General features: G+C 38.5%; 1 protein-coding gene across 1 annotated transcript in view; it reads right to left on the reverse strand.

The window, feature by feature from the left end:
• RNF145 (ring finger protein 145) overlaps nt 1-25,321 on the reverse strand; it is a 55,573-nt gene extending 30,252 nt beyond the window's left edge. Inside the window, exons 1-2 of the mRNA XM_079703114.1 lie at nt 25,123-25,321; nt 16,470-16,578 (exon numbers count right to left, since the gene is read on the reverse strand). Of these exons, the coding sequence (XP_079559240.1) occupies nt 16,470-16,578; nt 25,123-25,306 (293 nt within the window). The 5' untranslated portion in view covers nt 25,307-25,321. The remainder of the gene's footprint in view (nt 1-16,469; nt 16,579-25,122) is intronic.
• Nucleotides 25,322-27,451: the final 2,130 nt, after the last annotated feature.

Below are 27,451 nucleotides of genomic sequence, written 5' to 3' on the forward strand. Positions count from 1 at the left end.
CCAACCTTTAGGCCACAATGACAACACCCTGAGTTTAAGCAGCTTCTTCCCACTTTGCCCTCTTCTAAGACCCTACGAATAGCTCTCTCTCAATGCTGCAAACTCTCCCAGGACTGCCCAACCTGTCACTGCATCAATCACCCTACCAAAGAAATTAACATCTTTCCTAGGCACCTCAGACCCTCTCCCCTTTGCTCAACTCCTATCTCTCAAGACAGTCTTCAGAATTTCTCTGTTTGGCTGACTCACCAATAGGCCCCACCTCAGTAAAGACAGCCAGACCCAGAAAGCCTGCAGTCCCTTTGGGTCGGCCGAGCTTGGCTTGCCAGAGCCAGGGCAGTGGCTTTGGTGGAGGCTAAACTACTAGTCTTGCCAAGCAGCCACTACTTACCTATCTCTTCTGAGAGAAGAATCTGAGCACTGCCTCCCAAACTATACAGAAAAACTGGTGGAAAAAAAAAAAAAAACTGGCAACATTAACAAAGATCTCTATATCTAAGTTATGTACAACTTCAGGGAATCTCATGCTGGCAATGAAAACTCTTGGTTACTCAGTCTCAACAGAGTGGGTCACTTACAACAGTAAAAAACAAGACAGTAAGCCTAAATAAGAAGGATCCAGAGAAAGAATTATCCAAAATTCCATGAGTCATTTTAGGCCAAAATTTACTCTGAGGCAAGAGCCATGAAATTCTATTTTTAACAGAATTTTATACCTATTTTAAGACTGAATCAGATGAGATGTTCAAAAGCAGTATTAGAATTTTTAAATTTAGATTTAAAGAGTAGAATGCATTAAGTTAGTCAGAAGCAAGAATTCCTGCATTCTGCTTGTAACTGAATAAAATCTTCCCCTTCTTAAACCTCTTTTTTCACTTGTGCAATCTGTGCAATGCTAACAATTAATGCTGAGCACCAGTAAACTGAACACTTTGAAAATCCACTTCTCTACACCCCTTGTGGTAGACTACTTTCCTGTGGTTGCAACTATTTGGGGGCATAAGGAAAGTGTAAGATGTATAAAAAGAGCCCCAAGGATAGCTTACAAAAGGAAAAACTCTTGCTATAAAGAGAAGTATACAAGTTATAAAAAAATAAATAACAACAAAAGCTAGGAGCTTATCAATTCATCAGCTGATTAAAGACCTTTATTTCTAAGTCTCTCAAGCAACCTGGCTGCGTCACTGAACAACCTAGGAACAATCTGTACATTCTGGCCACTTAAAACTTTCAAACAGGGCTTCCCTGGTGGCGCAGTGGTTGAGAGTCCGCCTGCCGATGCAGGGGACACGGGTTCGTGCCCCGGTCCGGGAAGATCCCACATGCCGCGGAGCGGCTGGGCCCGTGAGCCATGGCTGCTGAGCCTGCGCGTCCAGAGCCTGTGCTCCACGACGGGAGAGGCCACAACAGTGAGAGGCCCGCGTACCACAAAAAAAAAACAAAACTTTCAAACAATATTAATTCCAAAGAAACCTAATCTATTTGTACACAGAACAAAGTGGTGAGCCCTCCAAGTTATCTTTCGCAATATGTGCGAACAAAAGGCACTGCTCAATTTAAGAGATCCCAGATAATGAGATGTTCTTTTTTTTTTTTTTGGCCACACAGCGCGGCATGCAGGATCTTAGTTCCCCAACCAGGAAGTGCAGAGTCCTAACCACTGGGCCACTAAGGAATTCCGTGTTCAAACACCGGGATTTGAGTACCTACCACACCCTAAGCGCTGTACTAGCAATTGAGCAGTTCATTTACCCAGTTTCATCATTTAAATCTTCTCTGCCACACGGCCACCCTATTTTCTCTCTTCAGCTTCTTTCTGACCACCTACTAAATATTTAGTGCCTTGATCTGATAATGTTCAAAAGAAGAAAACATATCTGACACTGAAGTGGACCAATTTTATTCCTGTCAAAATTAGGAGTTGAGTATATAATGATAAAATTCATTTTACAACTCCTTTATCTAACAGCAGTTCTCAACTGAAAAAAACCTTGTTCCCCGGGTGACAACGTTTGGCAATTAGTGGTACTTTCTGGTTTCACAGCTGTGGGGAAGGGGTATTCTGCAATCTGTTAGCGGAGACAGGGTGTTGTTAACATCCTGTAATGCACACAACTGCTCCATAGCAAAGAATGACACAGCCCAAAATGCTAACAGTTCCAAAAGAGACAACCCCTCATCTATAGCTTTGAATTACAAAAGCTTTCATAAAGTGGAGACCTAGTTATCTGTATTGACACATAAGTAACTCTTGGGAAAGTTTTACATTTGAAATCACAGTTACACACCCAAGACAAGGATGAAAAAGAGTACACTTTTATCATTTGAAACCCATGGGCTCTTAAGTCATAAATGTACAAAATTGATACATTGGTTCATAAACCTAACAGTAATACAAAGCATTTAAGAATAATGAAGTTTAAAGTTTTAGAGAAAAACACTTAACTGTGGATGTAAACCATGAAAACACTCTCACAGTAATGGTCACGTCACTTTGTACAATTTCTTTTTTCCCTGTAGTTCTGGATAGTCTCAATTTTAAAGTAGGATTGACGCTGGAAAATACATTCCTTAGATCACTCAAAATGAAAAGCATAGTTTAGAATTTTAAGTATTAAAGAACCTGACATTTATCAAATTCTAATGAGTTCAATTAGAATATTAATATTAAATGTTCATACTAACTGAGCTGTGCCCATGGATTTTCTAAAGTTTATTTCTTGTGAACTGCAAGTTATACCCATTTTATAAACATATTCTAAACAAGTTTTTATTCACTTAAGGAGAATCAGCTTCATTCTATGAGTAAAGGCATACCTTGGAGATACTGGGGGTTTAGTTCCAGACCACCACAATAAAGTGAATACCACAACAGAGCAAATCACATGAATTTTTTGGTTTCCCAGAGCATATAAGAGTTACGTTTACACTATACTGTAGTCTACTAAGTGTCCAATAGCACGACGTCTAAAAAAAAGTACATACCTTAATTTAAAAATACTTTGTTTATAAATAAAAGCTAACCATCAGCTGAGCCTTCAGCGAGTCATAATCTTTTTGCTGGTGGAGGGTCTTGCCTCAAGGTTGATGGCTGCTAACTGATCAGGGTGGTGGTTGCTGAAAGCTGGGGTGGCTGTGGCGATTTCTTAAAATAAGACAACAATGGGTGGAGGACCTTCAAGATGGCGTAGGAGTAAGACATGGAGATCACCTTCCGCCCCACAAATACATCAAAACTACATCTACATGTGGAACAACTCCTACAGAACACCTACTGAACGCTGGCAGAAGACCTCAGACTTCCCAAAAGGCAAGAAACTCCCCAAGTACCTGGGTGGGGCAAAAGAAAAAAGAATAAACAGAGACAAAAGGATAGGGATGGGACCCGCACCTGTGGGAGGGAGCCATGAAGGAGGAAAGGTTTCCACACACTAGGAAGCCCCTTCGTGAGCGAAAACCGGGGTAAGGGTGGCGGGGAAGCTTTGTTTTGTTTTTGTTTTTTGCGGTACGCGGGCTTCTCACTGCTGTGGCCTCTCCCGTTGCGGAGCACAGGCTCCGGACGCGCAGGCTCAGCGGCCATGGCTCACGGGCCCAGCCGCTCCGCGGCATGTGGGATCTTCCCAGACCGGGGCACGAACCCGCGTCCCCTGCATCAGCAGGCGGACTCGCAACCACTGCGCCACCAGGGAAGCCCGGCGGGGAAGCTTTGGAGCCACGGAGGAGGACACAGCAAGAGGGGTGCAGACGGCAAAGCGGAGAGATTCCCACACAGAGGATCAGTGCTGAGCAGCACTCACCAGCCCCAGAGGCTTGTCTGCTCACCTGCCAGGGCGGGTGGGGGCTGGGAGCTGAGGCTCGGGCTTCGGAGGTCGGATCCCAGGGAGAGGACTGAACACACCCTGAAGGGGCTAGTGCACCACAGCTAGCTGGGAGGGAGTCCGGGAAAAAGTCTGGAACTGCCTAAGAGGCAAGAGACCATTGTTTCGGGGTGCGCGAGCAGAGGGGATTCACAGCACCGCCTAAACGAGCTCCAGAGACGGGCGTGAGCCGCGACTATCAGCGCGGACACCAGAGACAGGCATGAGACGTTAAGGTTGCTGCTGCAGCCACCAAAAAGCCTGTGTGCAAGCACAGGTCACTCTCCACACCTCCCCTCCTGGGAGCCTGTGCAGCCCGCCACTGCCAGGGTCCTGTGATCCAGGGACAACTTCCCCGGGAGAACGCATGGCGTGCCTCAGGCTGGTGCAACGTCACCCCGGCTTGCCCCACATTCCAATTATAACTACCGGACCCCTCCCTCCCGCCCAGCCTGAGTGAGCCAGAGCCCCCTAATCAGCGGCTCCTTTAACCCCGTCCTGTCTGAGCAAAGAACAGACGCCCTCCAGCGACCTACACACACAGGCGGGGCCAAATTCAAAGCTGAACCCCAGGAGCTGTGCGAACAAAGAAGAGAAAGGGAAATCTCTCCCAGCAGCCTCAGGATCAGTGGATTAAATCTCCACAATCAACCTGAGGTACGCTGCATCTGTGGAATACCTGAATAGACAATGAATCTTCCCGAAATTGAGGCCATGCACTTTGGGAGCAACTGTAGACTTGGGGTTTGCTGTATGCGACAGACTAGTTTCTGATTTTTATGTTTATCTTAGCATAGTTTTTAGTGCTTGTTGTCACTGGTGGATTTCTTTATTGGTTTGGTTGCTCTTTTTAAAATTACTTTTTAAATTTTAATAATATTTACTTATTTTTTATTTTAATAACTTTATTTTATTTTTTTCTCCCTTTTCTTCTGAGCCGTGTGGCTGACAGGGTCTTGGTGCTCCAGCCGTAACTCAAGCCTGAGCCTCTGAGGTGGGAGAGCCGAGTTCAGGACACTGGTCCACCAGGGACCTCCTGACCCCACGTAATATCAATTGGTGAGAGCTCTCCCAGAGATCTCTGTCTCAATGCTAAGACCCAGCTCCACTCAATGACCAGCGAAGTCCAGTGCTGGACACCACAAGCCAAACAACTAGCAAGACAGGAACACAACACAAACCATTAGCAAAGAGGCTGCCTAAAATCATAATAAGTTCACAGACACCCCAAAACACACCAGTGGATGTGGTCCTGCCCACCAGAAAGACAACATCCAGCCTCATCCACCAGAACACAGGCACTAGTCCCCTCCACCAGGAAGCCTACACAACCCACTGAACCAACCTTAGCCACTGGGGGCAGACACCAAAAACAACGGAAACTACGAACCTGCAGCCTGTGAAAAGGAGACCCCAAACACAGTAACTTAAGCAAAATGAGAAGACAGAGAAATATGCACCAGATGAAGGAGCAAGGTAAAAACCCACCAGACCAAACAAAGGAAGAGGAAATAGGCAGTCTACCTGAAAAAGAATTCAGGTAATGATAGTAAAGATGATCCAAAATCTTGGAAATAGAATAGACAAAATGCAAGAAACAGTTAACAAGGACCTAGAAGAACTAAAGAGCAAACAAACAATGATGAACCACAAAATAAATGAAATTAAAAATCCTCTAGAAGGAATCAATAGCAGAATAACTGAGGCAGAAGAATGGATAAGTAACCAGGAAGATAAAATAGTGGAAATACCTACTGCAGAGCAGAGTAAAAAAAAGAATGAAAAGAATTGAGGACAGTCTCAGAGACCTCTAGGAAAACATTAAATGCATCAACATTCAAATTATAGGGGTCCCAGAAGAAGAAAAGAAAAAGAAAGGGACTGAGAAAATATTTGAAGAGATTATAGTTGAAAACTTCCTTAATACAGGAAAGGAAACAGTCAAACTTAAGTCCAGGAAGCGCAGAGAGTCCCATACAGGATAAATCCAAGGAGAAACATGCCAAGACACATATTAATCAAACTATCAAAAATTAAATACAAAGAAAAAATATTAAAAGCAGCAACGGAAAAGCAACAAATACCATACAAGGGAATCCCCATAAGGTTAAGAGCTGATCTTTCAGCACAAACTCTGCAAGCCAGAAAGGAGTGGCAGGACATATTTCAAGTGATGAAAGGGAAAAACCTACAACCAAGATTGCTCTCCCCAGCAAGGATCTGATTCAGATTCAACAGAGAAATTAGGGGGCTTCCCTGGTGGTGCAGTGGTTGAGAGTCCGCCTGCCGATGCAGGGGACACGGGTTCATGCCCCGGTCCGGGAGGATCCCACATGCTGCGGAGCGGCTGGGCCCGTGAGCCATGGCCGCTGAGCTTGCGCATCCGGAGCCTGTGCTCCGCAGCGGGAGAGGCCACAACAGTGAGAGGCCCGCGAACCGCAAAAAAAAAAAAACCCAAACAAACAAAAAAAAACAACAGAGAAATTAAAACCTTTATAGACAAGCAAAAGCTAAGAGACTTTAGCACCACCAAACCAGTTTTATGTTAAATGCTAATGGAACTTCTCTAGGCAGGAAACAGAAAAGAAAAAGACCTACAATAACAAACCCAAAACAATTAAGAAAGTGGTAATAGGAACATACATATCGATCATTACCTTAAATATAAAGGGATTAAATTCTCCAACCAAAAGACACAGACTGGCTGAATGGATACAAAAACAAGATCCATACATATGCCCTCTCTCTACAAGAGACCCATTTCAGACGTAGGGACACATATAGACTGAAAAAATGGAAATCAAAAGAAAGCTTGAGTAGTAATTCTCATATCAGACAAAATAGCCTTTAAAATAAAGATGATTACAAGAGAAAAAGAAGGACACTACATAATGATCAAGGGATCAATCCAAGAAGAAGATATAACAATTGTAAATATTTATGCACCCAACACAGGAGCACCTGCATACGTATGGCAAATGCTAACAGCCATAAAAGGGGAAATTGACAGTAACACAATCATGGTAGGGGACTTTAGCACCCCACTTTCACCAATGGACAGATCATCCAAAATCAAAATAAATAAGGAAACACAAGTGTTAAATGACACATTAAACAAGATGGACTAAATTGATATTTATAGGACATTCCATCCAAAAACAACAGAATACACTTCTTCTCAAGTGGTCATGGAACATTCTCCAGGATAGATCACATCTTGGGTCACAAATCAAGCCTTGGTACATGTAAGAAAACTGAAATCATATCAGGTATCTTTTCCGACCACAGAGCTGTGAAACTAGATATCAGTTACAGGAAAAAATCTGTAAAAAATACAAACACATGGAGGCTAAACAATACACTACTAAATAACCAAGAGATCACTGAGGAAATCAAAAAATACCTAGAAACAAATGAAACTGAAAACACGATGACCCAACACCTATGGGATGCAGCAAAAGCAGCGCTAAGAGGGAAGTTTATAGCAATACAATCTTACCTCAAGAAACAAGAAAAATCTCAAATAAACAACCTAACATTACAGCTAAAGCAATTAGAGAAAGAAGAACAAAAAAACCCCAAAGTTAGCAGAAGGAAAGAAATCATAAAGACCAGAGCAGAAATAAATGAAAAAGAGATGAAGGAAACAATAGCAAAGATCAATAAAACTAAAGGCTGGTTCTTTGAGAAGATAAACAAAATTGATAAACCAGACTCATCAAGAAAAAAATGCAAAGACTCAAATCAACAGAATTAGAAATGAAAAAGAAGTAACAACTGACACTGCAGAAATACAAAGGATCATAAGAGATTACTACAAGCAACTATATGCCAATAAAATGGACAATCTGGAAGAAATGGACAAATTCTTAGAAAAGCACAACCTTCCGAGACTGAACCAGGAAGAAATAGGAAATATAAACAGAACAATCACAAGCACTGAAACTGAGACTGTGATTAAAAATCTTCCAACAAACAAAAGCCCAAGACCAGATGGCTTCACAGTCAAATTCTATCAAACATTTAGAGAAGAGCTAACACCTATCCTTCTCAAACTCTTCCAAAATATAGCAGAGGGAGGAACACTCCCAAACTCATTCTACAAGGCCACCATCACCCTAATACCAAAACCAGATAAACACGTCACAAAAAAAGAAAACTACAGGCCAATATCACTGATGAACATGGATGCCAAAATCCTCAACAAAATACTAGCAAACAGAACCCAACAGCACATTAAAAGGATCATACACCATGATCAAGTGGGGTTTACCCCAGGAATGCAAGGATTCTTCAATATACACAAATCAATCAATGTGATACACCATATTAACAAATTGAAGGAGAAAAACTATATGATCATCCCAATAGATGCAAAGAAAGCTTTCGAAAAAATTCAACACCCATTTACGACAAAAACTCTCCAGAAAGTAGGCATAGAGGGAACTTACCTCAACGTAATAAAGCCCATATATGACAAGCCCACAGCCAACATCCTTCTCAAGGGTGAAAAACTGAAACCGTTTCCACTAAGATCAGGAACAAGACAAGGTTGCCCACTCTCACCACTATTATTCAACATAATTTTCGAAGTTTTAGCCACAGCAATCAGAGAAGAAAAAATAAATAAAAGGAATCCAAATCAGAAAAGAAGAAGTAAAACTGTCACTCTTTGCAGATGATATGATACTATGCATAAAGAATCCTAAAGATGCAACCAGAAAACTGTTAGAGCTAATCAATAAATTTGGTAAAGTAGCAGGATACAAAATTAATGCACAGAAATCTCTTGTATTCCTATACACTAATGATGGAAAATCTGAAAGAGAAATTAAGGAAACACTCCCATTTACCACTGCAACAAAAAGAATAAAATACCTACGAATAAACCTACCTAAGGAGACAAAAGACCTGTATGCAGAAAACTATAAGACGCTGATGAAAGAAATTAAAGATGATACAAACAGGTGGAGAGATATACCATGTTCTTGGATTGGAAGAATCAACATTGTGAAAATGACTCTACTACCCAAAGCAATCTACAGATTCAGTGCAATCCCTATCAAACTACCAATGGCATTTTTCACAGAACTAGAACAAAAAAATCTTAAAATTTGTATGGAAACACAAAAGACCCTGAACAGCCAAAGCAATCTTGAGAAAGAAAAACAGAGCTGGAGGAATCTGGCTCCCTGACTTCAGACTATACTACAAAGCTACAGCAATCAAGACAGTACGGTACTGGCACAAAAACAGAAATATAGATCAACAGGATAGAAAGCCCAGAGATAAACCCACACACATATGGTCACCTTATCTTTGATAAAGAAGGCAAGAATATACAATGGAGAAAAGACAGTCTCTTCAATAAGTGGTACTGAGAAAACTGGACACCTATATGTAAAAGAATGAAATTAGAAGACTCCCTAACACCATACACAAAAATAAATTCAAAATGGATGAAAGACCTAAATGTAACACCAGACACTATAAAACTCTTAGAGGAAAACATAGGCAGAACATTCTATGACATCAATCACAGCAAGATCCTTTTGACCCACCTCCTAGAGAAATGGAAATAAAAACAAAAATAAACAAATGGGACCTAATGAAACTTTAAAGCTTTTGCACAGCAAAGGAAATCATAAACAAGATGAAAAGACAACCCTCAGAATCAGAGAAAATATTTGCAAACAAAGCAACTGACAAAGGGTTAATCTCCAAAATATACAAGCCGCTCATGCAGCTCAATATCGACAAAACAAACAACCCCATCCAAAAATGGGCAGAAGATCTAAACAGACATTTCTCCAAAGATATACAGATTGCCATCAAACACATGAAAGGATGCTCAACATCACTAATTATTAGAGAAATGCAAATCAAAACTACAATGAGGTATCACCTCATACCGGTAAGAATGGGCATCATCAAAAAATCTACAAACAATAAATGCTGGAGAGGCTGTGGAGAAAAGGGAACCCTCTTGCACTGTTGGTGGGAATGTAAATTGATACAGCCACTATGGAGAACAGTATGGAGGTTCCTTAAAAAACTAAAAATAGAACTACCATATGACACAGCAATCCCACTACTGGGCATATATCCTGAGAAAACCATAATTCAAAAAGAATCATGTACCACAATGTTCACTGCAGCTCTATTTACAATAGCCAGGACATGGAAGCAACCTATGTGTCCATCGACAGATGAATGGATAAAGATGTGGCACATATATACAATGGAATATTACTCAGCCATAAAAAGAAACGAAATTGAGTTATTTGTAGTGAGGTGGATGGACCTAGAATCTGTCATACAGAATGAAGTAAGTCAGAAAGAGAAAAACAAATACCGTATGCTAACACATATATATGGAATTTCAGAAAGTGCTACTGATCAATCTAATGGCAGGGCAGGAATAAAGACGCAGATGTAGAGAACAGCCTTGAGGGCACTGGGTGGGGGAAGGGGAAGCTGGGATGAAGTGAGAGAGTAGCACTGACATATATACACTACCAAATGTAAAATGGATGGCTAGTGGGAAGCTGCTGCATAGCACAGGGAGATCAGCTCGGTGCTTTGTGACCACCTAGAGGGGTGGGATAGGGAGGGTGGGAGGGAGACGCAAGAGGGAGGGGATATGGGGACATATGTATACGTATGGCTGATTCACTTTGTTATAAAGCAGAAACTAACACACCGTTGTAAAGCAATTATACTCCAATAAAGATGTTAAAAAACAAAAAGACAAGAATGAAGTGTTCCACACTGAGTCTTCCTTTCATGAAGGATTTCTCTGTAGCATGCAATGCTGTTTGATAGCATTTTACCAGCAGTAGAACTTCTTTCAAAATTAAAATCAATTCTCTCAAATCCTGTTGCTGCTTTATCAATTAAGTTTATGTAATATATAATATTCTAAATCCTTTGTTGTCATTTCAATACTCTTCACAGCATCTTCACCAGGAGTAGATTCTGTCTCAAGAAACCACTTTCTTTGCTCATTCATAGGAAGCAACTTATGTGCTACAGTTTTTGTTGTTAGATTCCAGCACTTCAGTCACATCTTTAGGCTCAACTTCTAATTCTAGTTCTCTTGCTTTTTCTACCACAGCTGTAGTGACTTCCTCCACTGACGACTTAAACCCCTCAATGTCATCCATGAGGCTGGAATCATCCTCTCCCTTGAAGCTTTGAAGCCACTGACCTCTCTAGTTATAAAAGTTCTAGACTGCATCTTCTTTCTTATAAATATAACATTGCTTTGTCTACACTGAAAATCTGTTCTTAAGTGTAGCCACCTTAATAAATGATCTTAGCTAGATCTTCTGGATAACTTTTTGCAGCTTCTACATCAGTACTTGCTGCTTAACCTTGTACTTTTATGTGATGAAGATGGTTTCTTTCCTTAAACCTCATGAACCAACCTCTGCTAGCCTCAAACTTTCTTTGGGCAGCTTCCTCACCTCTCTCAGCCTTCATGGAATTGAAGAGAATTAGGGCCTTGCTCTGGGTTAGGCTTTGGTTTAAGGGAATGTTGTGGCTGGTTTGATCTTCTCTCCAGACCACTGAAACTTTCTCCATATCAGCAATAAAGCTGTTTAGCTTTCTTATCATTCATGTGTTCACTGAAGTAGCACTTTAATTTCCCTCAAGAACCCTTCCTTTATATTCACAACTGGGCTAAGCGTTTGGCACAAGAGGCCTAGCTTTCAGCCTATCTCAGCTTTCGACATGCCTTCCTCATTAAGTTTAATAATTTCTAGCTTTTGATTTAAAGTGAGACACGACGCTTCCTTTTACTTGAACACTTAAGAGACCACTGTAGGGTTATTAATTGGCCTAATTTCAATGTTATTGTGTCTCAGGGAATAGGGAGGACCAAGAAGAGGGAGAGAGATGGGAAATGGACAGTCAGTGGAGCAGTCGGAACACAGAGCATTTTATTAAGTTTGCCATCTTATATGGGTGCAGTTTGTGGTGACCTAAAATAATCACAATAGTAACATCAAAGGTCACTGATCATAGATCACCGTAACAAATATAATAATGAAAAAGTTGGAAACACTGCAAGAATTACCAAAATGTGACAGAATCATGAAGTGAGCAAATGCTGTTAGAAAAATGGCACTGATGGACTTGCTTGATGCAGGGTTGCCACAAACCTTCAATTTGTAAAAACAAACTGCAGTATCTGCAAATCAAAGCGAACCCCAATAAAACAAGGTATGCCTGTACATGAATTAAAGCAAAGAGAGACCCAGCTTTTCAGGAGTTTATGAAATTTTCAATATAAGGAATTAATACTTGCAAATGTCTTTTTTTACAGCCAATTTGTGAAGTATCAAATTAATTATTTAAATTATCCAAGTATTGCTTTTCCTTCTCAGGACCATACTACACTCTACCTTGATGTAACTAGACTGGAGTGAATGCTGGAAAATATTTGCAAATCATTTAACTGAGAAGGCACTTGTATCTAGAATATATAAAGAATTCCTACAACTCAATTTTTAAAAAAAGACAAATAACCCAATTAAATAATGGGCAAAGGATCTGAATAAACATTTCTCCAAGGAAAACTTACAAATGGTTAATGAACACATGAAAACATGCTCAACATCATTAGCCATCAGAGAAATGCAAATCAAAAGCTCAATGAAATATCACTCCACACTTACTATGATGGCTATACTGAAAAAGACAGATATCAACAAGTATTAGCAAGGATGTGGTGAAACTGCAACACTCATACACTACTGGTGGAAATGTAATAGTGCAGCCACTTTAGAAAATAGTCTGGTAGCTCCCCAAAAGTTTAAACATAGATCCTATATGATCCAGCAATTCCACTCCAAGGTATATGCACCCCCACACACACAAAATGGACACCTACACAAAACCCACAGATGTTCATAGTGTTATTCGTATCAGCCAAATAGCAGAAACAACTCAAATGTCCATCAATGGATGAATGGATAAACAAAATGTGTTATATTCATACAACAAAATATGATCTGGACAGAAAAATGAAGTACTGATACATGCTACAGCATGGATGAACCTTGAAAACATGCTAAGTGAAAGAAGCTAGGCACAAAGGATCACATACTACACAATTCAATGTATATGAAATGTCCAGAATAAGCCAATCCATAAAGACAGAAAAAAGACTGACATGCATAGGGCTAGGGGAAAGGGATTGGTAGGAAACTGGAAGTGACTGCCGATGGATACAGGGTTCCTTTCTGGAGTGATAAAAATGTTCTAAAATTGATTGGGGTGATGATTTACACAGTTCTGTGAACACATTCAAAACCATTGAGCTGTACACTTTAAACAGGTATGTGAATTATATCTTAATAAAGCTGTTATTTTTTTAAAAAGATACTTGTTTAGGAAGCTGCCACATGAAATATGAACCTTTATGCTTTTTAAACTAAAAAATTCAGCCTTAATAGTCTATAAATGAGACACCTTCAAGACAAAATTTATTAAACGTGAATTTTATTAATAATTCAAGGATTAACATATCTTTGCTAATCTTTTTGAGATAGTACCATGTAGTATAAATTATACTAAAAAGAGAAATACTAAAATATGCCATAACTTGAAATTTGTTAGTTTAACATCAAAACTAACTCCATAAGATAGGCATCGTCTTACTTCACAGTTTCGAAGAATCAACTTGCCCGGGTAACATATTTACTAAGTACGGAAACTACTTCATATCCTACTGATTCTAAAACTAATTTTCTTTCCACTAACCATGCTATTTCCCTAACAGGACTGAACTAGGAATCCGAAAACCTGGATTCAAGTTAAAGTCTGGGATCATGCCTTCCTAAATGTTGGCCAATTTCAGTTTTTTCATCTGTAAATCTCAAAGGATTATAAGAAGGATCAAAATGAAATAAAAAACAAGAAATGTTTTTGCACACTGTAAAATTTTATTACAATTCTTTTTACTGTTTAAAATAAATATAAATTTTCTGATAATGAAAACAAACTTTAAATATTGGAAAAAACATTCCTATAAACTAAAAGTAAAACGCTGAAATTGGCAAAGAAAAATGGTTAGAAAAAGGCTTTCTTTATCTCTGACACTGTTACGGTCCCCTTTATCCCTACATAACAGAATTTTGATCTCTCTAGAAAAGCCTGGATGATAATACTGCAGATAAAAATAGAGCTACAAGGTTTTAGCCATCACTACATCACTAAACTTCATGGAAACAAAAAAAACCGTAAGGGGAAAGTGCTGGTTCACTGTTCTTTCACCATGAATTATAATAACATAAAAATAACAATTTTAATAGCTCTACCTTCAACTTTCAGATTTCTTTGATTAATCATCAAAATCCTATCAACTCTAAAAAGCTAGCATTATATAGCTATACCACGGAATACCCTGCCATGAAAAAAAATCATTTTTTAAAGACTAACAACACAGGAAAATGCTCACAAAACATCGCTGCATAATAAAAGCAAGACATAAGAAAGTTAAAATTCACTGAGCACTTACGATGTGTCAGGAATTGTGCTAAGAGTTTTACATGCTTAATCTTAATGAATCTTTATAATAGCCCCTTAAAATATTATCAGCATTTTACAGGTGAAGAAACTGAGATGTACCTTTCTGATAAGTGACACTAAGGTTACAGAGCAGTAAATGAGAAACATGGATTTGAACCTATCCAATCCCCAGCCATTCTTCCAAAAGTATGTCATTCTTAGGTGCCCAAACACTCATTTTACACACTAAAATGAATAAATTAAGATAGGTTAGTGTCTCCAGCTTGAGCTGAGATTCAGAAGTGTCTGGGTAAGGCCACAGGAACAGACTGCGTCAGGGTTTGGGGCTGGTGGTCCTGGAATGGGAAGGATATCCTGTTGTCTGAGTCAGTGCTGGCCCTTGGACTCCTAGTCTAGGCTCTATGGAGAAAGATGCTGTAGGAAAAGGCTCAAGTTGTTCCTGTGAAGGAGGCTAAGACACAGGGACATACGTGTGTGACACGAAATTAGAAAAGCCTAGAGTAAAGCAGCTTGATTTCAAACACTGTGACAGTTACAAACATGCAGCACTGCTCTTGCAGCTCCACATTTTGCAATTCTGACATCCAAGAGCATACCCTGGGCAAGGATAGCAGCAGAAGTTAAAGAGTAAGACGCCACCGTCCAGGTACCATTTTGAGCAGAGGAAATCAACCAGATAGGAACAGAGGAGAGGAATGTGAGAAGACTGAGTTTCTGGGAAATACTTGGGGGACTTCAGGAAATAACTAGATGAAATAAGGAAGATGGAGGTCCTGCTTCAGCAAGAGGGACCAAGAGTCAGCGACTGTTAGTAATTGTCCCTCTTTTGTACCCAATGAAGTGGTGAAAAGTGAAAGGTATTAAAAAACTGGAAGGAAATAACAGAACCTCAACAGGTCTATCTCAGGGTGGTATAATTTCAGGTGATTGCTACTGCCTTTAAATTTTTAATTTTCTATATTTCCCAAAAACGGCCTACAGCGAACAGTATAATTTTATAATCAGGGGGAAAAAGGTTTTTTAAAAGTCAACCATTCAGTTCTAGTAATACAAAAATGCTATTTCTAAGATTAAATTTCAAACCTACACCAAAATCTGTGTTTCAAACCTCTAGAAAATTATATCTTGTTATATATGCTAAGTAACTGCCACGCTTCTTAGAATTGGGAGTACATTTTGTAACAGTTATACATTTCAATCAAAACAAAAGAAATATTGTACCCACAAAATTTATTCTACCCCATTACATTTACTGTTAACAATATTAACAATTTTACTAATGTTTCAAAGTAAGAAGCTCATATTCATTGGCAGACCAGAGTCTTAAAATTTAGGACCAGCAGACCAAGACAAACAGACAATACTTCTATTTTTTTATTTTATTTTTTTTTTTGCGGTATGCGGGCCTCTCACTGTTGTGGCCTCTCCCATTGCGGAGCACAGGCTCCGGACGCGCAGGCCCAGCGGCCATGGCTCACGGGCCCAGCCGCTCCGCGGCATGTGGGATCTTCCCGGACCGGGGCACAAACCCGTGTCCCCTGCATCGGCAGGCGGACTCTCAACCACTGCGCCACCAGGGAAGCCCGACAAACAGACAATACTTCTAAAGAGGCAGAAGTTCTGAGCTATACAATTAACCTCATGAAATAATTTATATCAATCATCCACTATATACATGGTTGCACCTTACGCTGATAACTCATGCATCATACACCGACTTCCTAAAACGATGAAAGTAATGAAGTCCGTAATTGTTAAATAGTTCCTATAGCCTGTCTTTGGATATTCTTTTCTCAGGTAATAAAGAAAAGCTCATGGGTATCTTTGTAAACATACCCTTAAGGTCCATTTCATAGTAAGATTGTTTGTAAAAGCAGAAAAAAATTTTGAGACATAACCCCGGCTATTAATCCTGTAGGATAATATTCATTTAGAAAACAAGTATCCAAAAAAAATCTGTTTTGGATACCTACCCAAGCCTCCGTTTCTTAACAGTGTTCATGAAAAGTATTTTACCGGTAAAGGAAAACTTTAAACTCAGTCATACATTTCAAAAACGGCTCACGTTCTTACCTGGAGATTTGATGTCCAGCATAGAGGAGCAAGGCAGTCAAAACATATAGGTAAAGCTGAACCAGATGCTGCCTGGGCAAGGTTAGTAGCACAACACTTAAGATATAACCTGTAGTAGAAGGTAAGAGAGATACCAATAAAATTCGATTCTAAGTTAGTCTTCCAGTTAACTACAATAATAAAAAGAGCCTGAAGTAAATTACGTCCCAATTAGGTTTCAACAACTTTGAGGTGTTTTACTTCACTACCAGAGCAAGTTTAGGACAGCAAAATCAGTATGGATTTTTCTATTAAAAATATAAAGCAGTTTTCACTTCCTTTGTAGATGTTTCTACTTTATAATCACATATATCACCCGAAGGTACCAGAGGATTCCTCCATCGTCTCCCTTTCCTTGTCTCCTTATTTCTTCTATGCCATTTCTCTCATTCTCTAGTCCGAGAAGAACTGAGTGGCTTACTGTTCCTCTCTATGACTGCGCCTTCTGTGTGACTCAGGTTTTATTTTTCCAACTCCGAAGGACCCTCTACCTCCTATATCTTCAGTCATTCCCCTGACACCATCCTCACCTCTCTTTTCAAAGGATGTGCAGGGCTCTTCTCCCCAGTCTTAAAGAAAAACTTCTCTCCACACTGATTTCTCCTTTTCCTATTACCTATTTTTCTCATTCCGCTGACAAATGTTATAAATGATCTGTACCAAAGCCTCTATTTTCTAGCCTCTAGTATTCCCTCTTTACCCTTTACAACCTTAGATCCTCTACAAATCCCCTTTTCTTTTCTCTAAAGAAACTTGAAAGTCAACAATTACCTACTTGACAAATCTAAGACTCAAGTTTAATCCTTGTCCCAGCGTCTGAAGCAATTACCCTCAAAACTTATTCTCTGGCTCTGTGATGTGGATTTCCTTTTACCCTCTAAATCCTCCTCTCTACTTTCTTTTCACCCTCTCAAGTGAACATAGAAAATTTAGTTCCTGAACAACTTCTATTCTCTAAATAAAGTATCTAGCTCAAAGAATCTGTTTTCTTGTTTCAAATATACCATTCCAGATGACACAACAATCGTTCTGAGAACCCACTACATAAGCAAAAAACCTTAATCATTTCCTATTCTAAGTAGACACCTCGTAGCTCATGATGCTTGAGATCTACTCCATTTAAATGTTCTCATATACAATGAGTACAAACTGAGCTCCCATCCTCCTCCCTCAACAAGCTAGCTCACCTCACCCTCTTTCACTCTCCTAAATCCCATTCACTGATTCAAACCTGAGTCCCCTGTTATCACCCAGTCCCACTGAGTCTTCCTCAACAGATCTCTTACGTTACCACTCCTTTCCAGTCCCTATGCCCCATCTTAATCCGCTCTGTGATGTAATAATTTATTGATACTAATTGCTATTTTTCTTTGTCTCTTCCCAGCCTTATCCACCCTATGCTTTGTTACCAGGGTAATATTCCCAAAACTGTCACTTTCATTTAGACAACTCTCTTGCTCTAAAACCTTCAAAAGTTTTGAACCTCTCAGTGTAACATTCTATGTCTTGCAAAAATCTGATCCTAGTTTATTTTCCTCTTATGAATGAGTCTTTATTAGGGCACAGATGTCCCTTCTTAGCACCTAATGACTCGCTCATGCTGAATCGATCATGCTTAAAGCTAAAGAAACAGGAGTGGTGCTGGAGACTACAGACTTCCCACACATCCTAACTTCAAGAACAACCCAGCAGAAGCCAGAGATACATATTTCTATTTGCTTTTCACTTCTTAAAATAATTTCCCCCAAATAATTGTGTTAATCCCTATCTCACAGGACCTTATAAGTATTTAAAAGGATGTTTATTATATTTAGCAAGCATTTTTACCGTTTGTGGCTGAAGGATTTTCTAATATGTCTATTGCATGAAACGTTTCCTTAAATCCTTGACTTTTAATGAACTATCATTTTCCTTTCCATATATTATCTTTCCCTTCTCCTACACATCTCATAAAATGAGCTGCCAAATCCTCTAGATTGAACATACACATTTCATTCATTCTTTCAATTATTCAGTCATTCAACCAACATTATTATATGTAAAGTATGATCCATATGCATTCCTAGACATGGAAAATCCAAAGGAAAAAAAAAAAGATTCACAGTCTAGTGAAAAAACAACCAAGAACATAAGTATGATACATTACTGGTGCTCTATTAAACAAAAATTAGAAGGGCTATGGTTAAGTGATTAAGTTTGACCTGGACCTCAACGAATGAATGGATCTTTACTAGGCTAAGAAAAGGGGGAAACATTCTAAGAAAAAAGAACACAGCAGGTCCAAAAGCCATGAAAGCATGAAGGATATTTTCAGGAGACAGTAAATTCTATAGGCTAGACTAGATGCTGGTGTAAATAGAAAGAGTATTGGGAGGGTACTGGGAGATGATGCTGATAGAACTGGTGGCTAAAGCCTCAGTATAAAGACTAAAAAATGATAATAAGGAGCTTAGCCTGGGCTACCGTTCTCAGATCCTTTTAGATATCATTTAGGTGAGGTAAGAAAACAGAACAAAAAACAACAAAAATGCTATGGCTCACCTATACCCCCATTTTCACATTCCAGTAAAAAAATAATTCTGTGATAATAAAATATATCACACAAGAAGATTTTTGAGAGATTATGAATACTTATGCTGATATAAGAGTAGGAATAAATCATCCGAACTACAATAAACAGTTGATCCTTGAACAATGCCGGGGTTAGGAGCACCAACCCCTCCCCCTCCTCTTCAGTAGAAAACCTGAGTGTAACTTTACAGTTGGCCCACCGTATCCACAGTTCCACATCCACGGATTCAACCAACTGTGGATCATGCAGTACTGTAGTACGTATCTACTGAAAAAATCCACATATAAGTGGACCTGCACAGTTCAAGGGTCAACTGTATACATAATCTAATTATTTGAAAAATACAAAACTACTGCTGATGCAAATATGCATCACTATTCCTGCTATAGGATTATCCAAACAGAACACAACAAACTAAATTGATAATGATGAAGCTAACCCAACAGTAATGCATAATTAAAAAGCAGTATTTAAAAATGATGACCTGCTTAAAATAACATTGATGAATCTTCCTAACAAAATATAGAAATTTCTGCTATTTAAAGGATTATTTTATCAGTGGGGGAAAAATGAGGACATGGAATAAAACAGTAGCTTTGGATATAGAGTTGGCAGGGTCAGCTATGAGATACATATTCAAATAGGTCTTAGTGGTGATCTACTGGTAAGTGGTTGAGAACAAGGAAGTGAAGATGGTTCTGATGTTTTTAGCTTAGATCATTGAGAGGATGGCTTTGCTATTAAGACAGGAAATACACAAGAAGGAAGAGGTTTGAGTTGAAGTAAAGATGATGAGTTCAGTAATAAGTTGAGGTGTCTGTAGAATATTTAGGTGGAGATATCTAACAGTAGTTAGAAACTCATTTATTCAGCATCAGGCACTAGCTAAGTACTGGGAATACTGAGATAATAGACAACCCCAATCCTACCTTAAAGGAGTTAACAATCTAGCTAGGAAGATAGATGAGCATATGGACCCTTAGAATTCAGCACAATAAGTGCTATGGTGGAGGTATGAACTGGATACCATGGGATCAAAGAGGAGGAACACTACCATAGACTAAGGTGGTCAAAAAAGCTGTGAAAAACGTAGATAGACATTTGTAGTCAAAACTATGTGAAATCACCCAAACAACAGAAGATGAAAATTAAACACAAATTCTGGAATATCAAGACTAAAGAAGTCCAAAGAAAAAAATACAGCAAAACAGTCAGAAGGAATGGTCAATAAGTTAGAAGAATCCAGAAACATTTTCAAGAAAGAGAAAGTGGTCAACACCTTCACAAACATGGAAAGGTCTGCAGAATAGGGATATAAATGAAGTCTGAGTTTTACATGTTAGGTCACTAATGATCTTAGTGACTGCAGTTGCAACAAAACTATTCTCATACCCACTCTTGCCTTTGCTACTGCTACCGTGCTAGCTCTGGCTCTCATTACCTCGTGCCTAGAATCCTAATTGGTCTTCTGACCTCCAGCTTCTCCCCTCCTCAACCCATCACCCTATACAACGTTGCCTAATCAACTTTAAGATGCAGCTCACCTGCGCTAAATCCCTTACTGACCCATCACTAGCTACCAAATTAAGTACAATGCCTAACATCTGTATTCAGGGCTTTTCACAAATGGCCCCATTCTTCCTTTTCAATATTATTTCTAGTCCCCTTTTTATATCTTATATGCTGCAAAACAGTTCTATAGTTAACATTCCACCAATTACATTTGGACAGTCACTTTTCTTTGCTGTTCTCAGACAGAACCAACACTGGAAAGCTTCTAAGTTCAAAGGTGCAATTATACTCCATAAACACAAATGTTAACACTGCCCACCTTGATTTTTAAGCTCTTAATAACAAACAATTAGAGGCTATAAAGGGGAAAAAAAACTCATAATAGTAATAAAAAAGATAAAATACCTAGGAACAAACTTAACAATAAGCCTAAGACCTATATAAAGAAAACTTTAAAACACTCCAGAAGGACTCAGAAGAAATCTGAACATAGCAAGTCTCTCTGTGTTAAGGAAGAGTTAGCATCCTTAAGTTCTCTCTTCATCCTAACTTAAAATTTTAATAGTTTGCAATCTCAGCAAAGAGGTCAACAGGGTTGTTTTTGGAACAAGATTAGATAATTCTGAAAACTATTAGATAATCCTTAGGAAACTAATAATAACAAAAAACTCAGAGAGGAAAATAAAGAAAAATGAAGAGACTAATTCTATCAGACAGTAAAATATAATCTAAATCCTCAATAATAAGAAACTAAAAAAACAGAAAAAAAGTTTAGAAATGGAATAAAACACACTGTACAAGCAGATAAATTCTAAATGGAGCAAAAGACTTAAATGTAAAAAATGAAAAAACAAAAATAATGCAATAAAACATGACAATTCTTTATAAACTCAAAAACAGAAAAGGCTTTTTTTATTGATTCAAAATCCAAAAGCTATAGAAAAAAATGATAAATTCAATCACATAAAACAAAGTCTGCATGTCAAAAAAATCTTAAGCAAAATCAAGAGAACTGAAATTGGAAAATATAATTCCAACTCATCACACAGGGTTTATTTCCCTAATATATACCAAACTCCATAAATTGGTAAGAAAAGGCTAACAAACCCATAGAAAAGTGAGCAAGGGACATGTACTGACAACTCTCGGAGGAGGAAATACACGTTTTTTTAAAACACGTGAATAAATTCAATCTCACTCATAAGAGAAAGACAAATTAATACTACATTAAAAAAACAACCATTTTTCACTTACTGAGCAGCCAAATACTAAAGTTTGATAACTCTGTTTTGATAATGATGTAGGATTTCAGGAACTCTCATCCACCATTTGTGGAGGTACAAAATAGTAAAATCCTATGGAGAGCAGTATCAATCAATAGTACAAATGTATATATACTCTTTAACCCGGCAGTTTCACTTCTAATAACTTATCCCAAGGCTATATTTGCACTTGTTGAAATGATGGCTATACAAAATTATTTAGTACAACACTGAACGAAACAGCAGAAGACAGAAGCTATCTAAAGCTTTATTTTTAATCTTTTATTTTAATTACTCCAATGAAGTAATTCGTTCAATAAATTACGGTACAGCCATACAAGGGTACTATGCCACTATGAAACAGAAGTGGAGGGCTGGGGGGAGAGTGAGGCCTCAACAGTTCATCAGAATCTTAAGATTTGGCAGAACAGAAAGTGTCAACATAAAAAAAATAGTAAACATCTAAAAACAGCAGTTATGGCTCTATGATACATCATTAAGTTAAAAGTTTCAGAAGAGTAGTAGTATGCTATCATCTGTACTAAAAAGGGAAATATATACATTTGTACTTCTATATTATATTTACATTTATATATCAATATATCTTTATATTTACTTATACATGCATAAAAATATCTGTAGAATTATACACAAGGAAATAAAAATAGCTACTTGTTGGGACTCAAAGTGAGAACTTAGTGGATGAAGAACAGAGATAGGAGGAAGGCACTTTTCACTGTGTACCTTTTATGCTTTTTGGTTTTTGAACCATAAACTACCAATTTAAAAAATTTATTTAAGGGTGAAATTCTGTAAACTGGAACATTACATAAACACTACATAATACTGACACAGAGGTTACTCTAACCAAAAAACTGTTCAAGCTGAGAATATCTACTCATGTAATCACTGAGCTTACTCCACCATAGCATGTAATAAGTGTATTTAAGGAGGCTCAATTGGGGCTTCCCTGGTGGCGCAGTGGTTAAGAATCTGCCTGCCAGGGCTTCCCTGGTGGCACAGTGGTTGAGAGTCCACCTGCCGATGCAGGAGACACGGGTTCGTGCCCCGGTCCGGGAAGATCCCACATGCCACGGAGCGGCTGGGCCCGTGAGCCATGGCCGCTGAGCCTGCGCGTCCGGAGCCTGTGCTCCGCAACGGGAGATGCCACAACAGTGAGAGGCCCGCGTACGGAAAGAAAAAAAAAAAAAAGAATCTGCCTGCCAATGCAGGGGACACGGGTTCAAGCCCTGGTCCAGGAAGACCCCACATGCCGTGGAGCAACTAAGCCCGTGTGCCACAACTACTGAGCCTGTGCACCTAGAGCCCGTGCTCCACAACACGAGAAGCCACCGCAATGAGAAGCCCGCGTATCGCAAGGAAGAGTAGCCCCTGCTCTCCGCAATTAGGGAAAGCCCGCGTGCAGCAACGAAAAATAAATAAATAAATAAGAATAAAAGACGATTGAAAGCCTCCAAATTCTATCTGAATGAGGGTAAGCTTGTACAAGTATTGATGTCTTTCCTTAAGGAGGGCAGAAATGCCAATGATCTGTCCTTTGTTTTTATTTGCATAAAACTGTATTTTAAAATAAATAAATAAATTCCTTAAGAAAAAAAAAAAAAAGAAGGCTCAGTTGAGTTCCCAAAGTTATAAGCTGGTGAGTATGAACTGCAACTGTACTAGGACCCATACAATTTCTGCAATTAATGTTTCTGGTTATTAGGCAGCTGTTTTATAATAAATATTTCAATCTATTCAGAAATAATACATATGATAACCACATTTTTTTTTTTTTTCGGTACGCGAGCCTCTCACCGCTGCGGCCTCTCCCATTGCGGAGCACAGGCTCTGGACACGCAGGCCCAGCGGCCACGGCTCACAGGCCCAGCCGCTCCATAGCACGCAGGATCCTCCTGTACCGGGGCACGAACCCGTGTCCCCTGCATCGGCAGGCGGACTCTCAACCACTGCGTCACCAGGGAAGCCCCGATAACCACATTTTTAAAACCACAGTACGAATTACTTTAGCTGATCAAGCTAAAACTCTAAGCCAAGTACCCAACTGTTCTTCTACAGACTGGAATTATTTTCCATAAATTGGCTAACATACAAGCCTTGAATAAAGGGCTGAGAATTAGTGTTTTGCAGCATAAAAGAACCTTCTCATTTCAGAGACTTCCCCAAGGTAGTGCCAACTAAGAGAGATGAGTTTACTGTACCCAGATGTCCTGCCTCTCGTGCACTGTCTTTTCTACTACACCATACTCCTTCCCACAACGGCTTACTTGGTAATCTCTCAGAGCTGTAAGGGGTTCTCAGGGCTAAGCTCTGAAACGCAGAAAGTTCTTTTATAGATAAAAATAAGTCTCATAGAGACAGGACAACCCTTAACAATTTTATAAAGATAACCTTCAAAAATTTTGAAAAGATATACTTGTTGACAGACAATTCTAATAATAAAAATATTAATAAAACCACTACAGGACATCATTCAAACCACATCTTGAATTATAAAACAGCAACGTTAAATGAAAATATATTGTTGCTATTATTACATATAAAACAAAAACTAACCTAAAAATTAAGAATCATGACTTTTATTCTAGATGGATTTTATCTGCTTCCTGCCTGTATCTCTTGACTTTAATTACTTTAACCTTTAACTCTAATTTCTTTCCACATTATTTCTACCACTAACTCCAAATCATATCAATCATATTTCAAGGATTACTTTTTTAATATTATAATATCATTTTCCATATTTCATTTAACTGAAATGAATACTTTATCTTCAAATGATACTAATGTTTTAGAACAATAAAAATGCTGCATTTTAAAAAGCTTACTTTCTGAATTACTACCAAACCCCAAAATAATGACAAATTAGAAAAGGCCAAATGCCTGGAAAGGTATTTCCTGTTATTTATTTTATTCATATTAAATCTAAAATGTTTTCTTCTATGTACAACAATTATATCTTATAAACCTAGAAGAAAAAAGTTAATTAAAAAATAAAATGTTTTCTTCTGCCTTCTAGTTTCATACAGTAAAATAAATCCAACACTGTCTGTTTTCCTCTACCCCTAATAATTCATGTGCAGTTGTAAGACAAATAAGACTATAAACAAGATTCATATTCATCGACTATATTACTGTCATCTCAATGTAAAAGGACTTCATTTTACCCAAATTTAAAAATATTCAAAGACATAAAATAAATCAGAATGCTCACTAGAAGCTTAAGAAAGATGCTGTAGACACTTACCTACATAATGCATATTGAGAGCCAAATACTTATACTGGAAAAGAGGATTGTTATTCAGGCTACTCCTCTGGATCTGCTGGAAGAAGGAGCTGACATCCCATCTGTATAGGACATCCAACAGCATGATGCTTGGCACCCGCAGGGCCACATTTAACACTGCCTCCAGTTTCTCCTTTGCAGCCATGTTTTTTTCTTGGAACAGACCTAAAATTCAGGAGATACAATATATAAAAATAAGTCACCTCAAATAGCTTTCAGATATCCTCTTATCAATCTAATGGATTCTCAAATATTACACAAAAACTATGTTACAATGTAAAAAAAGCTCCTTAGACACATCTACTACTTCTAGATATTTAGGAAATAAGCTTTGTATTGTGTTTTCACATGGACTCTCTCAGCTCTACGCAACTTTAAGACTCTGCTGAAATGTTCAGACCTCAAAATGTGTTTATAAAAAGCTCCTGGGCTTTCCTGGTGGCACAGTCGTTAAGAATCTGCCTGCCAATGCAGGGGACATTGGTTTGAGCCCTGGTCCAGGAAGATCCCACATGCCACAGATCAACTAAGCCCGTGTGCCACAACTCCTGATCCTGCGCACCACAACTACTGAAGCCCGTGCTCCTGGAGCCCGTGCTCCATAACAAGAGAAGCCACCACAGTGAGAAGCCCGCGCGACACAACAAAGAGCAGCCCCCGCTCGCCGCAACTAGAGAAAGACCGTGCACAGCAACGAAGACCCAATGCAGCCAAAAATAAATAAATAAATCCCATAAACTGCATGGCATGGTCAAAAAAAAAAAAAAGCTCCAAATTCCAAATTTAGGCATTTAACAAAACACCCTATAAGAATACTGTAACCTTTGTCCAATTACCTAGAAAAGAAAAATTCACTCCTATAAAAATCTGAGATTTATGCAGCTTTTAAAAAAGAGGGCAAATTTTAAATAGTTGTTACATGAAAAAGCCTAAATTACTCAATAAGAATTTCATGATTGCACATTTAGCACACAGCTTCTCGTAGTCTATCCCTTTCCTTATTACTTAAAATCAAAACTGAAGTACTGAATTTATGTGTTATAGATACAGTTCAGAGAACTCATGATATGGGTAAAGATAACATTATTTGCAATATTGTTTCCCTGAATCATTAAAATTAAACTCTTAGTCTGAAATTCCCACAATCTGCCTTCAAAGTAGGAAAAAGCTCATTAAATTCTTCCCCTGACACACAAACATGCTGGCACAAACATGCAGTCAGGCATTGTGAGTCTGCAGCCTGTGTCTTTGCTTAGCTGTTGATTAGTAGTGGTGGAATGGGGAGAAGGAAGAAAAAGGAAGGAAATGAAGGATCTCCCAGACAATCTACTATTTAAAAGGACAATTTGGCGTAATACTACTTTATATGATACAGCTGCAAATTAATCCAAGGAATTATAGACGAGAACAGAACAAACTAAAGTGGTAAAGGACAATTTTAGGAGTAATGATAATTCTAGATTGTTGGCTCTGACAATATTCTTTTAAGAACTTTGCTGAGAAAGCAAAACACACTTCTAGCTTTGGCAGTAATTTCAGACATTACAGGACAAATGAAAACATTGATTTCTGAAGAAAATTATAGTGACAGATTGCTATGCTATGGTTAAATATTTGTCAGTATTTCCATTTCACCCTCTAATTTTCAGAGCCTCCTAGCTCAGATAGCTAGGGGGAAAAAAAGGCAGCTCAACTTAGCAAACGATTGATATAAGTTTTTCAATCACTTAAAAACTGATTTATTATATATCACTCCCACTACCCACATGTTATGCATATCCTACCAATAATGCAGAATTAACATTTTTATAAATAAGAACTGTAATTCTGATTACTTTAAAAGAACGAGACTGCTTTAATAATTTTCCTACATAAGAAAAAGATAATATTGTGAGAGAATCACAACCAAATAGCTGTGTCCTAAGGAGAAAAAAGCACTGAGAAAGAAAATCTCTAATCAACATTTATTACAAATTATGCCATTTAGGAACCTAAATTTCTCAAAGCTCATGATATTATTAAGAAAAAATAAATATTCTGGGAAGAAATACACCAAAATATTCACATTAACATCCTTTCAACAGTGGCCCTGGGGTGATTTTTATTCCCCTCTATCTTCTTCTGTTTGCCAAATGTTTCAGTATACCCGTGTATTATTTGGTGGGGGGCAGCCAACTTGAAAAAATAAATTCTTGATAAAAAGTGTAATGTAATGTGCCTAAGCTATCTAGATGACTTAAGGAAATACACAGAAGGTAACTACTTACTCTGGTGGTCAAACTGATAACTC

The sequence above is a fragment of the Hyperoodon ampullatus genome (genome assembly GCF_949752795.1).
Source record: "Hyperoodon ampullatus genome assembly, chromosome: 4".
Lineage (NCBI taxonomy): Eukaryota > Metazoa > Chordata > Mammalia > Artiodactyla > Ziphiidae > Hyperoodon > Hyperoodon ampullatus.